This window comes from Trachemys scripta, chromosome 3 (genome assembly GCF_013100865.1).
Source record: "Trachemys scripta elegans isolate TJP31775 chromosome 3, CAS_Tse_1.0, whole genome shotgun sequence".
Taxonomy (NCBI): domain Eukaryota; kingdom Metazoa; phylum Chordata; order Testudines; family Emydidae; genus Trachemys; species Trachemys scripta.
This window is the reverse complement of record NC_048300.1, coordinates 51957998-51971181: the sequence shown is the minus strand read 5'-3', so window position 1 is coordinate 51971181 and position 13184 is coordinate 51957998. Positions and strand designations below refer to the sequence as shown.

General features: G+C 46.6%; 1 protein-coding gene across 9 annotated transcripts in view; it reads left to right on the top strand.

The window, feature by feature from the left end:
- CDC42BPA (CDC42 binding protein kinase alpha) overlaps positions 1–13184 on the top strand; it is a 337912-nt gene that overhangs the window by 202780 nt on the left and 121948 nt on the right. For all 9 annotated transcript variants that reach the window (XM_034764724.1, XM_034764720.1, XM_034764722.1 and 6 more), the window contains exons 9-10: positions 4335–4414; positions 6888–7054. In XM_034764724.1, coding sequence (XP_034620615.1) covers positions 4335–4414; positions 6888–7054 — 247 coding nt within the window. The remainder of the gene's footprint in view (positions 1–4334; positions 4415–6887; positions 7055–13184) is intronic.

The window sequence follows — 13184 nt, the reverse complement described above, 5'->3', positions numbered from 1 at the left end:
AAGAGTGTCTTCTAGAATGATTTAATGTCATTTTCACTATTTCTTTTATCTGAGTATAAAGGTTTCCAAGTGATAGTAAGGAGAAACAGGCTGGGATTTCAGGGAGTTGGGAGCTGACGAATTATGGGCTATGTCTTCGACCATTTGATTTTTGCATGTTTAAGTATGTTTTCTGTTGTTAAATTTCTGCCCATGACCAAAAGAGTGTTTCACTTCCATAGGAAATTTTGAACTTGCTTTCTTTTGTTCTAACTCCTATTACTCCCTGATTGGTGAATTTTCATATTATATCAGTGGGAATGATTTATTCACTGTTACTTCAGCTGATATGAAGTTTTGGAAGGGGATTCTTCCACCACTAGTACAATCTGTGAACCCCAGAAGGGGACTGAGAGCATATGAAGACTATCTGCAATAGTGATTGTAAAGCAAACATGCATGTATAGTCATGGAAATTCTCGTACCCACCAATGAGTGTTCTAATTAGATGTCACGTACTAGAATTTGAAATTAACATGGGATGCAATCAGAGGTTATTTGACTCCCCAAAAATATGGATTAGTTATTTTTCTAAATTTTTATTTAGATAAAGGGCTTTCCAAACTTAAATCTTCTAAATATGCGGATAGAAAAGAATGCAGAAATCAAGGAATTATTTTCTCACTGCCTATTTCTATCCAACCATCCTTTAGATTTTACAATGCCCATTATGCTAATTAAGAAAGTACTGTATAGATTTTGACATTCATTTTTCACACATTTTAATTTTAATACAATTTATTTCTGGTGATCAATGACCACGAGGACTCATCCATAATCACTAAAAGGCTGTGGACTGTTGCGTACTAAGCTGTATCTCTTAAAAATTCTTACAGAACTTAGGCTAGAAATTCTTGACTCCAAGTGTCAAGAGGTTAAGATTCTTCTGGAATGCTATCCAAAACTGTCATTTAACATGCAAAACTATAAAAAACACATGTAGAGAGTTGCTTTCCACCTTTACATTTGTTCATCTTTTCCTAAAATGTAACCCTTTCTTAAAATGACAGGTCCTTTTAGAGCTTTCAAGGTGATATTTTTCTTCAAAATTAGTTTTTTTCTGGTGAGCAAGGTGATGTAATAGGATGCAACTACATAAGAAAAGCTGGGAGATAAACAGGAGTATAAAGGCATGAATCTTGCACCCTTATTGAAGAGAATATCACAGCATTTGGAGTACAGACCTCTCTCCACCCCCATAGTGATTGCAACTGTGTGGCCTAGTGATATCTTAGGGTTTGTGCTTACTTCAGCATAACTTACTTAAGAAAAGCCACCCCCCTGAGCAACATAACTTACACGAACCTAAGCACTGGTGTGGACAGTGCTATGTCGGCGAGAGAGACTCTCCTGCCAACATAGCTACTGCCTCTCAGTGAGGTGGAGTAATTATGCCGATGGGAGCGCTCTCTCCTGTCAGCATAGAGTGTCTGCAAAGCAGCACTACAGCAGCTCAGCTACATCTGTACAGTCTAGTGTAGACTAACTCTTAGTGTTAGCACATGGAGGATTCGAGTTCAAGGCTTGAGCTCGGTGTGTTGTTCCTGGGCTGGCAGGAGCTAGAAGCACTGTGAAGGAGGCATGCTCAGTCCATTGATGGAGTTTTGAGCATCCTATCTTGTCATTTTTTCCAGCAACCACTCTGATTGACATTCCCTCTAGGGGAATCACTAGGCTATCTCAGGAGTTGGATTGACAGACTGCAGAGAGGGAGAACAAGTTGACTCAAGAAGTAGGGAAAGTAAAGGGAAGAATAGAAGATGCTGTTCTTCTTCGAGTGATTGCTCCTGTGTATTCCACGGTAGATGTACATGCTCGCCACGTGCACCGGTGCCGGAAGTTTTTCCCTTAGCAGTACCTGTACTGGGGAAGCACTGCGGCGACCCCTGGAGTGGCGCCTGCATATCGCGCTATCAGGGGAGGCATGGGCTCCCCCCCACCCTCAGTTCCTTCTTGCCACCAGTGAAGGTGGTCGGAACTTTGTGCTCCTGCTCCGCTGCAGCCTTTCTTCCCTAGTGGTACCGTTAGTCGGAACGTTCTCAGTGTTAGCTTGGACTCGGGGATACCCCGCGCCCCAGGCTTCAAGTCGTGCGATTCCTGTCGCCGCTCTATGACCAGGAGCGACCCTCACACTGATTGTCTTCACTGCGTGGGTGAGACTCATATTAGCGACCGCTGCAAAATCTGTAGGTCATTCAAACCAAGAACCAAAAAGGAGAGGGACTTCAGACTTCGAGCTCTCCTAATGGAGTCAGTGTTAACACCGATGCCAGTGAGCAGATCAGACTCGGCACCGGCTGCTGTGTCGTCGGTACGTAGCAAGGCCCCTTCGACCACTCGGCGCTGCTTTCCCTCCAGGAAGCAAGGGAAGGGCCTGGCCTCGCAGCGACGCCTCGATAAGGACAAGGGAGAAGCTGGTCCCGCGCTGGGCAGCCCTCAGTCCCTCCCGGGCTTAAGACCTCCGACTCGTGTAGAGCGGAGCAGCCCAGTGCCGTTGACCCAGACATCCCCGGTACGGATGCCATCGACGCTGGAGGCGGTGCAGGCTGCAAAGGACATTATGTCTTGCCCATGCCGAGCTCACAACTGAGTATGGGACCCAGGTCTCGAGGCAAGCCCCCGTTAGGTGCCCGTCAGACCTCTTAGGCGAGCCGCAGCTCCCGCTCAGGGGATCGCTCTCCGCACAGCTCGATGTGCAGCGACCGCTCATCGGGGGACTCCTGGCCACTGTCAACACCGGCCAGACCCACGGTCTGGGTGCACCTCGCAGCCATATCAGCTTTTCACCCGCCTGTTCAGGGACACTCGGTCTTCTTCCACCCTATGACCTCCCGCTTCCTGAAGGGCCTCGACCATTCGTTCCCATACGCTAGGCCTCCCATGCCACAATGGGACCTCAACCTGGTCTTGTCACGTCTCATGGCCCCTGCTTCGAACCACTGGCCACGTGTTCCTGATTGCACCTCTCGTGGAAGGTGGCCTTCCTCGTGGCAATCACGTCTGCCCGACATGTCTCGGAGCTCAGGGTCTTAACCTCAGAACTCCCCTATACTGTTTTCCATAGGGAGAAGGTCCAGCTTTGGCCACACCCGGCGTTCCTCCCAAAGGTGGTTTCCACCTTCCACATGGAGCAGAGCATCCTTCTCCCCATGCTCTGCCCTAAGCCCCATTCCCCTAGCGAGGAACGCTGCCTCCGCACGCTAAATGTGCGTAGGGCGTTGGCCTTTTACCTGGATAGAACTAAGCCGTTCCGGAGATCCTCTCAACTCTTTATTGCCTCGGCCGAGCAGGCGAGAGGGCAACCTATCTCTACCCATTACCTTGTGCATACGCACGTGTTATGACCTGGCAGGGATTCCCCCGCCTCCTGTCATTAAGGCCCACTCTACAAGGGCTCAGGCCTCATCAGCTGCCTACGCCGCCCATGTCCCCATTCAGGACATCTGTAGGGCGGCCACATGGGCTTCAGTTAGCACGTTTACTTCGCATTACGCGATCGTCTCCCAGTCTAGGGATGACGCCGGGTTCGGCAGGGCGGTACTTCGTCCCGAATCATTGTGAACTCCTATCCACCTCCAACAGATACTGCTTGGAATCACCTACTGTGAATACACAGGAGCAATCACTCGAAGAAGAAAGGACAGTTACCTGTTCCATAACTGGCGTTCTTCGAGATGTGTTGCTCCTGTGTATTCCACAACCCGCTCTCCTTTCCCTCTGTTGGAGTTGTCCGGCAAGAAGGAAACGAGGGTGGGGGGAGCCCATGGCTCCCCTTATAGCACGATATGCAGGCGCCACTCCAGGGGTCGCTGCAGTGCTCCCCCAGTACGGGTACTGCTAAGGGAAAAACTTCCGGCACTGGTGCACGTGGCGAGCACGCACACCTACTGTGGAATACACAGGAACAACACATCTCAAAGAACGCCAGTTACGGAACAGGTAACTGTCCTTTCTGTGCTCTGACAGCATCTTCAAGAATCCTTGGGGAGAAAGAAAATAATGAACCAGCTTTTAATTTTAATTTAATAATTAAATAAATTAATTTTAATTTTAATTAATCATAATTAATGATACCACATTTGAATAAAAAGTCCTCTTCCTGTGAACTGTTTGTATCTTTTTGAATTCAAAGCCAGATTTAGATTTTGCTGTTTCATATTTAATCTTCAAATAAAGATCATTGTGGATCTGGTTAGTGAAACAGCAGCACTAACATTTGATGACTCATTACTGTGCAGTAATGTTTTTCCAAATTGGTAGAATTCAGCTTACTCAGATGTTCTTTTATCTTCTAGGAGACAATGCCTCCACCAACTCACACTGCATTTTCTGGTCATCATCTGCCATTTGTGGGTTTCACATATACAAGTAGCTGGTAAGTCAGAGTTCTTCAATTGTCAAAGTATGGTGGATACGTGAATGTGCTAAACTTCTGATCTGCTGTGTGCCACAAGTTTATATAAACCTATAAAATAAAGAGAGTGAAGAACAACTGCACTTGGCTGTTGAGGAAAATGGTTTTATTGAGCAGATGATTATATGCTCAGTAGTTGTTTAGAACACATCTAAAATCAGACTCTGCCAATTCTCTTAAGGCCTGGTCTACACCTAAAACTTAGCTTGACTTAGCTACATTGCTCAGAGGTATGAAATATCCATGCCCCTGAGAGGTAATTAAGCCAACCTGTGCCCCGGTATAGATATTGCTAGGTCAACGGGAGAATTCTTCTATTGATCTAGCTACCTCCTCTCGAGGAGGTGGATTTAGGAGCAGCAATGTAAAAACCTCTTCCGTCACTGTAGCAAATGTCTACACTACAAGTGGTGAACTGCAGCAATGCCACTGTAGTGCAAACTTCACTACACATCACTGGTGGTGACATGTAGTGTACCAGTAGCCAGGGCCGGCTCCAGGCACCAGCTTGCCAAGCAGGTGCTTGGGGCGGCCACTCCGGAGAGGGGCGGCACGTCCAGCTATTCGGCGGCAATTCGGCGGACGGTCCCTCACTCCCGGTCAGAGTGAAGGACCTCCCGCCGAATTGCCGCTGCAAATCGCAATCGCGGCTTTTTTTTTTTTTTTTTGCCGCTTGGGGCGGCAAAAACCCTGGAGCCGGCCCTGCCAGTAGTTACATGCTGTAGTGAAAAGCAGGCTGTGTCGACACTGCAGTGTGTAGCTATGCAGACAGTGAAAGGCTCTAGCAGAGGGGAAGTGCTGGGGAAAGGCTTCAACAGCTCACTGCTGCTGGAGCCTTTCACTGTGGCAAGGAAAGAATCTGGCAGGGGGAGGCACAGGGAAAGGCTCAACCTTTCCCCATTGCCAGAGTCTTTCCCTGCATCAAGGATGAGCTCCAGCAGCAGGGAGCTGGCAGAGCCTTTCTCTGCTTGGGGGGAGTCTTTTCCTGTGGTGGGGAAAGACTCTAGCAGCGGTGAGGTAGCAGAATGCTACATTGCTAAAAATAGCAGTGTAGATGGGGGAGACAGCTTGGGTGAATATAGAGCACATAGGGCAATGCTTGATTTGTGCTAGGGCTTGTCAGGGCTGATCCCTGGCACCTCTAGGCTTGGTGGTTCATAGCCCTGGCACCTCTGGGCTTGGTCCATCAGTTATGAACGTAAAAATACTGCTTGAGCCCCAGCACCTCCTTTATTACAAATTAAGCACTGGCATGGGGCATACATATTCACACCCTTCAGGTGTGTCTTTAATCTGCTTGCCTAAGCTATGCCTCACTGGCTACACTGCTGTTTATACCCATGCTAGAAGGGCTGAGTACGTATGTATGCTTCTGGCCAATATGTGAATTTCACCCTAAAAGAGAGACAGAGATAAGATAAGATGCACTGGGAGACTCAGAGAAGGTATCAGTTTTAACTGTTTTTTAAATTATTTTCTTTCCTGTCCTTTCATGGCCCTTAGATATTAATGGAATCGAGAAGTTGTTTAACTATGTTGGCTAGAGTTTATAGTTTTCTTAGAGGCAGCGAGCCTTTTGGAGGAAACTGAACAAGAAGAGAGTAGGTCTTAGACACTACCAGTGAAAAGTGAACGGACATTAGCTACTGTTGAGATGAATGTGACAACTGATGCAAATTTTAAGTTTAACTTTGGTCAGTATTTACCTAGAGGTACAATAAATACTAATGTACCAAAGAGCCAACGCCCTGATTCTGGCAAACGTGTGCTTAATGTTACTCACATGAGACGTTCCATTGACTTCAGATAAACTACTACCTAAATAAAATTAAGCATGTGCGTAAGTGCTTGCAAAATCATGTTTCTAGCGCTTTCATTATATAGTTACATACATGTCTTCATGAGAAGGATCTGGAAATGTCTCAATTTTAAATTCTGAAATTTCTTAAGTGTCATTTTTTCAAAAACAAACTTTACAAAGGGAAAATTAAGTTAGAAATCTGGGAGAAATTAATTACAGAGGAGACAACAAATTACACTAATTTCCATCTAATAATAATAATACTTAAAATTGATATTGTGGATCTTCAAGATACTTGGCAAACATATTAGTAATTAATATGAGCTGATACGTTAATATAATTTTAGATCTTGATATTGTTGACCATTCAGAAGGTGACTTTTTGTTAATTGGCTGATTCCAGACTATCCTTTTTGCTTATCATTAATTAGAAATTTTTTACTTGTGACATTAAAAAATGCATTCACAAGATAACTAATGTTGGTTTCCCTAATTAAGTTGCTACAGTCATTAAAAAGTTTATTTTTTTTTACTGTGATGGAAAAATTTTAAACAATAATTACCGGTCTGGTCAACTGCTTTAATTTTAATTTTTTTTCTAAAATTACCTAACATTAAAATCCTTTTTTTCAGTGTGCTTTCAGACCGCAGTTGTCTAAGAGTTACAGCTGGACCACCATCTATGGACCTTGATGCCAGTGTTCAAAGGACTTTGGAGGATAGCTTAGCAACAGAAGCTTATGAGAGGAGAATAAGGCGCCTGGAGCAGGAAAAACTTGAACTCAGTAGAAAACTGCAAGGTAAAGCAATTAAAGACCGTTTTGTCACTTTCAGTTGGATTAGGCCAACTGTGGCAATTTTCAGTGGCACTCACACTGCCCGAGTCCTGGATACTGGTCCCGGGGGCTCTGCATTTTAATGTAATTTTAAATGAAGCTTCTTAAACATTTTAAAAACTTTATTTACTTTACATACAACAATAGTTTAGTTATATATTATAGACTTATAGAAAGAGACCTTCTAAAAATGTTAAAATGTATTACTGGCATGCGAAACCTTAAATTAGAGTGAATAAATGTAGACTCGGCACACCACTTCTGAAAGGTTGCTGACCCCTGGATTAGGCTGTAGTTTTTGTGAAGTGCTTTTAATATTATGGAAAAAAATTAAAATATGTTTTCAGGAATGCTTCCCTTTGGAAATTAATCCGATTAATTATTTCTATTGACAAATTACACTTAGTCCTAAAGCATCCCATATATGCCACTTACAATCTGCTGAATTCACTGAAGCCATGGGTTGGTTATTACTCCAGCTGTGAACACTATAGACTTAATATCTGCAGGGGAGAAGGAAGGGGGCAGAATCTAGATTTGTGTATTTGGCGCCTACTGAAGATGTGTTGGCACTTTGCAAGTGGAAATTGTATGATTTAAAGTCCCCATCCTACAAAAACATTTTCATGTTCTTATCTTTATGTATGCAAGTAATTCCATTGATGCCAGTGGGGATATTCACATGTGTAGGTCTTTACAGCATTGAGCCCTAGTCCGTTTTCAGAGAGGCAGGGAAAGCTACAGTATAAGACAGAAATTAGTGTACAACCCCACAAAACAAGGCTTATCTTTAAGTGTAAGGTACAGTATGTTGTTCTTTCTTCTTTAGAGGCATTCAAATGTATGGATTGTTTGGATTTTCTGATGCATCCCTGGTTTCTTTATTTTGTTCTCTTTTCCTGCTTTTGTGAGCACACACACATTATTGTAACCACAATTTAGGCACCAGTGTTTGAAAGTTTAACCAATGTGTTTGTTTAATATACCTCAGCAGACACTCTTTTCATAGATCCATCGAGTTTATAGCCAGAAGGGACCATTAGATCATCTAGTCTGACAGGCCATTGATTTTCATCCAGTTACCCCTTTATTGAATCTAACAACTTGTCTTTGACTAAAGCATAACTTATGTTTGACTAACACATATTTTCCAGAAAGGCATCCAATCTTGATTTGAAAGACATCAAGAGATGGAGAATCTACCACTTCCCTGAGTAGTTTGTTCCAGTGGTTAATCACTCTCTCTGTTGAAATTTGTGCTTAATTTCTCATTTGAATTTGTCTGACTTCAGTTTCTAGCCATTGGTTCTTGTGATGCGTTTCTTTGCTATATTAAAGAGCCCTTTAGTACCTTGTATTTTCTCCCCATGAATATATTTATATGCTGTACTCAAGTCACCTCTTAATCTCCTTTCTGATCAACTAAAATGATTGATCTTTTTAAGTCTTTCACTGTAAAGCAGCAGTTCTCCAAACTTCATTGCACCGCGACCCCCTTCTAACAACAAAAATTACTACACGACCCCAGGAGAGGGGACCAAAGACCAAGCCTGCCCGTGCCTGAGCTCTACCACCCCGGGTGGGGGTAGGGGCCCCAAAACTGAAGCCCAAGGGCTTCTGCCCTGGGCGGGGGCGGAGGAGGCATGTAACCTTAGCCCTGGGTGATGGGACTAGGGCTTCGGTTTCAGCTCCAGGAAGTGGGGCTTGGGCTTTGGCCCTGAGCCCCAGAAAGTCTAACACCAGCCTTGGCGACCCCATTAAAATGGGGTCCCGACCCACAGTTTGAAAACCCCTGCTGTAAGGCATTTTCTCCAGTCCTAATTTTTGTGGCTCTTTTCTGCACCCTCTCCGGTTTTTTCAATATATTTTTTAAAATTTGAACACCAATATCGATCTCACCAATCCCATATACAGAGATGAACTAACCTTTTTATACATCAAATGACTTTATTAGCCCCTTTTGCCACACCATCACCCTGAGAGTTCATGTTCAGTTGCTTGTCCACTATGACTTCTAAATCCTTTTTGGTATCACTGCTTTCCAGGATATAGTTTCCTAGATATGATCCGCATTCTTTATTCCTAGACACATCACTTTGCATTTGACTGTATTAAAACACATTTTGCTTGAATGGGCCCAAACTCATCCCAGTTTGGCAAGTTGTATCAGCAATGATTTTATAGTTACTTCCAGATCAGTGATGAAAAATGTGAATAGTAGCAAGCTTAGGCCTTGTCTACACTACGAGAGTAGTTCGATTTTACTTAAATCGAATATTTGGAATCGATATTGCAAAGTCGAACGTGTGTGTCCACACTAAGGACAGTAATTCGACTTTGTGAGTCCACACTAACGGGGAAAGCGTCGACATTGGAAGCGGTGCACTGAGGGCAGCTATCCCACAGTTCCCGGAGTCCCCGCCGCCCATTGGAATTCTGGGTGGAGCCGCAAATGCCTTCTGGGTAAAAAAAAAAGGGGCCAGGGTGCTTTTGGGTAACTGTCGTCATCCGTCCATCACTCCCGCCCTCCCTCCCTCCCTGAAAGCGCCGGCGGGAAATCATTTCGCGCACTTTTCAAGTCATTGACAGCGCGGACGCCACAGCACTGTGAGCATGGAGCCCACTGCAACCATCGCTGCAGTTGTGGCCGCTCTCAACGCCTCGCAGCTTATCATACAGGTTGCCCTGAGGCAGATGCAGAAAAGTCAGGCGAGGAGGCTACGTCAACGCGGTGATGACCTGAAGTCTGAGAGTAGCACAGACCTCTCAGAAAGCAGGGGACCCAGCGCCGAGGACATCACGGTGGCAATGGGTCATGTTGATGCTGTGAAACGGCGATTCTGGGCACGGGAAACAAGCACTGAGTGGTGGGACCGCATAGTGCTGCAGGTCTGGGATGAATCACAGTGGCTGCGAAACTTCCGCATGCGGAAGGGAACTTTCCTTGAACTTTGTGAGTTGCTGTCCCCTGCCCTGAAGCGCAATGACACCCGGATGCGACCAGCCCTGACTGTCCAGAAGCGAGTGGCCATAGCCCTCTGGAAGCTTGCAACGCCTGACAGCTACCGGTCAGTCGCGAGCCAGTTTGGGGTGGGCAAATCTACCGTGGGGGTTGTTGTGATGCAAGTAGCCAAGGCAATCGTTGATGTACTGCTGCCAAAGGTAGTGACCCTGGGAAACTTGGAGGCGATCATAGATGGCTTCGCAGCGATGGGATTCCCAAACTGCGGTGGGGCCATAGATGGAACTCACATCCCTATCCTGGCACCGGACCACCAGGCCAGCCAGTACATTAACAGAAAGGGCTACTTTTCCATGGTGCTGCAAGCACTGGTGGACCACAGGGGACGTTTTACCAACATCAATGTCGGATGGCCGGGCAAGGTTCATGACGCTCGTGTTTTCAGGAACTCTGGTCTGTTTAGACGGCTGCAGCAAGGTATTTACTTCCCGGACCACAAAATAACTGTTGGGGATGTGGAGATGCCTATAGTCATCCTCGGGGACCCAGCCTACCCGCTAATGCCCTGGCTCATGAAGCCCTATACAGGTGCCCTGGACACTGAAAAAGAACTCTTCAACTACCGGCTGAGCAAGTGCAGAATGGTGGTGGAGTGTGCTTTTGGACGTCTCAAGGGGAGATGGAGAAGCTTGCTGACTCGCTGTGATCTCAGCGAAACCAATATCCCCATTGTTATAGCAGCTTGCTGTGTGCTCCACAATCTCTGTGAGAGCAAGGGGGAGACCTTTATGGCGGGGTGGGAGGTTGAGGAAATTAGCCTGGCTGCTGATTACTCACAGCCAGACAGCCGGGCGATTAGAAGAGACCAGCGGGAAGCGCTGTGCATCCGGGAGGCTTTGAAAGCAAAGTTCCTGAGTGAGCAGGGTAACCTGTGACTTTCTAATTTTGTGTACAGAGAAGCCTTCACCCCACTTCCAACACACGTTTCAAAATAAAAATAGTTCTACTTTGTTAAAGCACACCGTTTTCTTTAATACTGTTTTCGCGGGAATTTTTTAAAACTGGGACGCAGACTGTGGTGCGGAGCGGGTGTAGTGTAGTCGCGCGAATGCAGCTTCTAAACTCAAGGACTGACAGGCTCCGCTGCGGTGGGATGGTTCTTTCAACGGAGCCTGTCACCCCTCCTGATACGGACTGTGTGTATGGGGGGTCTATGTGAGTTTGTGGCAGGGGTGGGACGGTTACAGATCCCCTGCTGTGTGGCTCTGTGATCCTGCCTAAGGACCGCCGCTTAAGATCTCTAACTGCCCTCCCCTGACACAAAGTCACAGAGCAACCCACCCCCCACCACATAACATGAAAAGAACCTCCCAGACTAACCAGGGTAAGTAGTCACTGCATCACTGCACTATGTATGTGCCCTGCTGCTGTGCCTGCCCCCTACTATGTACCCTGCCAAAGGTGACTGTCCTGTCCAATTACCAACCCCCTTTCCCCCCCCTCCTCCAAAAGAACATGATGGAAACAGTAGTTAACAGAAACATATTTTTTATTATCAACTACACATGGGACTGGGAAGTGAAACTTGGACGGGGGCTTGTGTCAGGCGGGAAGGAAAGAACTTGTCAAACTTTGGGGAATGAGAGCCTTCTGCTGCTCGAGCTCTCTGCAGGGGTGGAGTGAGAGTTAGCAGGGACTCTGCCGCCTCTCCTTCTGTGCACTTTGGGTGAAGGGAGTATGGGACTTGGTGGCGGGGGAGGGCGGTTAGAGATGGACTGCAGCGGGGCTCTGTCCTCCTGCCTCCGTTCCTGCAGAACATCCACAAGGCGCCGGAGCGTGTCCGTTTGCTCCCTCAGTAGTCCAAGCAGGGTTTGAGTCGCCTGCTGGTCTTCCTGACGCCACCTCTCCTCCCGATCCATGTTGGCTTGGTGCATTTGGGACAAGTTCTCCCGCCACTGGGTCTGCTGTGCTGCCTGGGCTCGGGAGCAGGCTATAAGCTCTGAGAACATGTCCTCCCGTGTCCTCTTCTTCTTATGCCTAATCCTCCCTAGCCTCTGGGAGTGTGATGACAGGCTAGGTTGTGAGACAGTCGCAGATGGGGCTGTGGGAATGGGAAAAAGGGAGTGAATTCCTCAGAAAGATAAATGTAGTTGTGAACAAAGAACATAGTCTTTCTCTGTGAACAGGACCATGCACAGCACCTATCACATGCGCACTCAGCACAAGGTCGAATTCTCGGCCTTCGCATTCACTGTCTGTGGTTTTGCAGAGCACTTTTGAGAACCCTGTCAGGACAACGGAATTTCTGTTGCAGGCAGACATGGTAAGCCGTAGATTCGTGGCAGCTTAAAACTTTAATATTAGCAATGGCCTCATTTCACATTGAAATCAATGTCGGTCCCTGCTGCCAGCAATCCGGCAAGCAGGAAGTCTGCTCCTGTCCCACACCCTCGCGGCTGTCCCCGGGAACGATCCCTTTCGGCTGACCCTCTCCCGCCTCCACCGCGTGGCTGCAAACCAGCGGTTACAGTTCTGTAAAGGAACGGTAAAGCAGTCCCAACACTAACATTCCCCTACCTCATTCAAAGCAGGTCATCATGAGCGACATCACCCTCATGAGGATCTCTGAGAGCGACAGACAGAGAATGCTCCGGGAAAGCCTTCAAAGACCAGGGCCGTATGCCGCCATGCTGTGCCAAGCAATGATTCCAGAGTACTTGCTAGTCTCGTGGCGCGGCAACGTGTCCTACTACGGAGGACCCAATAAGGCCGCTCTCCCCAAGAACCTAATGCAGCGGATTTCAAATTACCTGCAGGAGAGCTTCCTTGAGATGTCCCAGGAGGATTTCTGCTCCATCCCCGGACATATAGACCGCATCTTACTGTAGCTGCAGTAGCAGGGACTAAACAGTAGAGCGGCTTGGGCAGGACAATCATGCAAAACCGGACATTGCTAGATTTTTTTCAAATAGTTGCACTGCCCATGACTGAACCGTTAAGTTAATCAAACTAATCATGAGAAACCCATTTTTTAAATTGTTAATAATCATGTTCTGTTACAAATAAATGTTTAGATGTTTACAACACTTACTGGATGATCCTTCACCAGATTCTGTGTCTGGGGTAACGGCT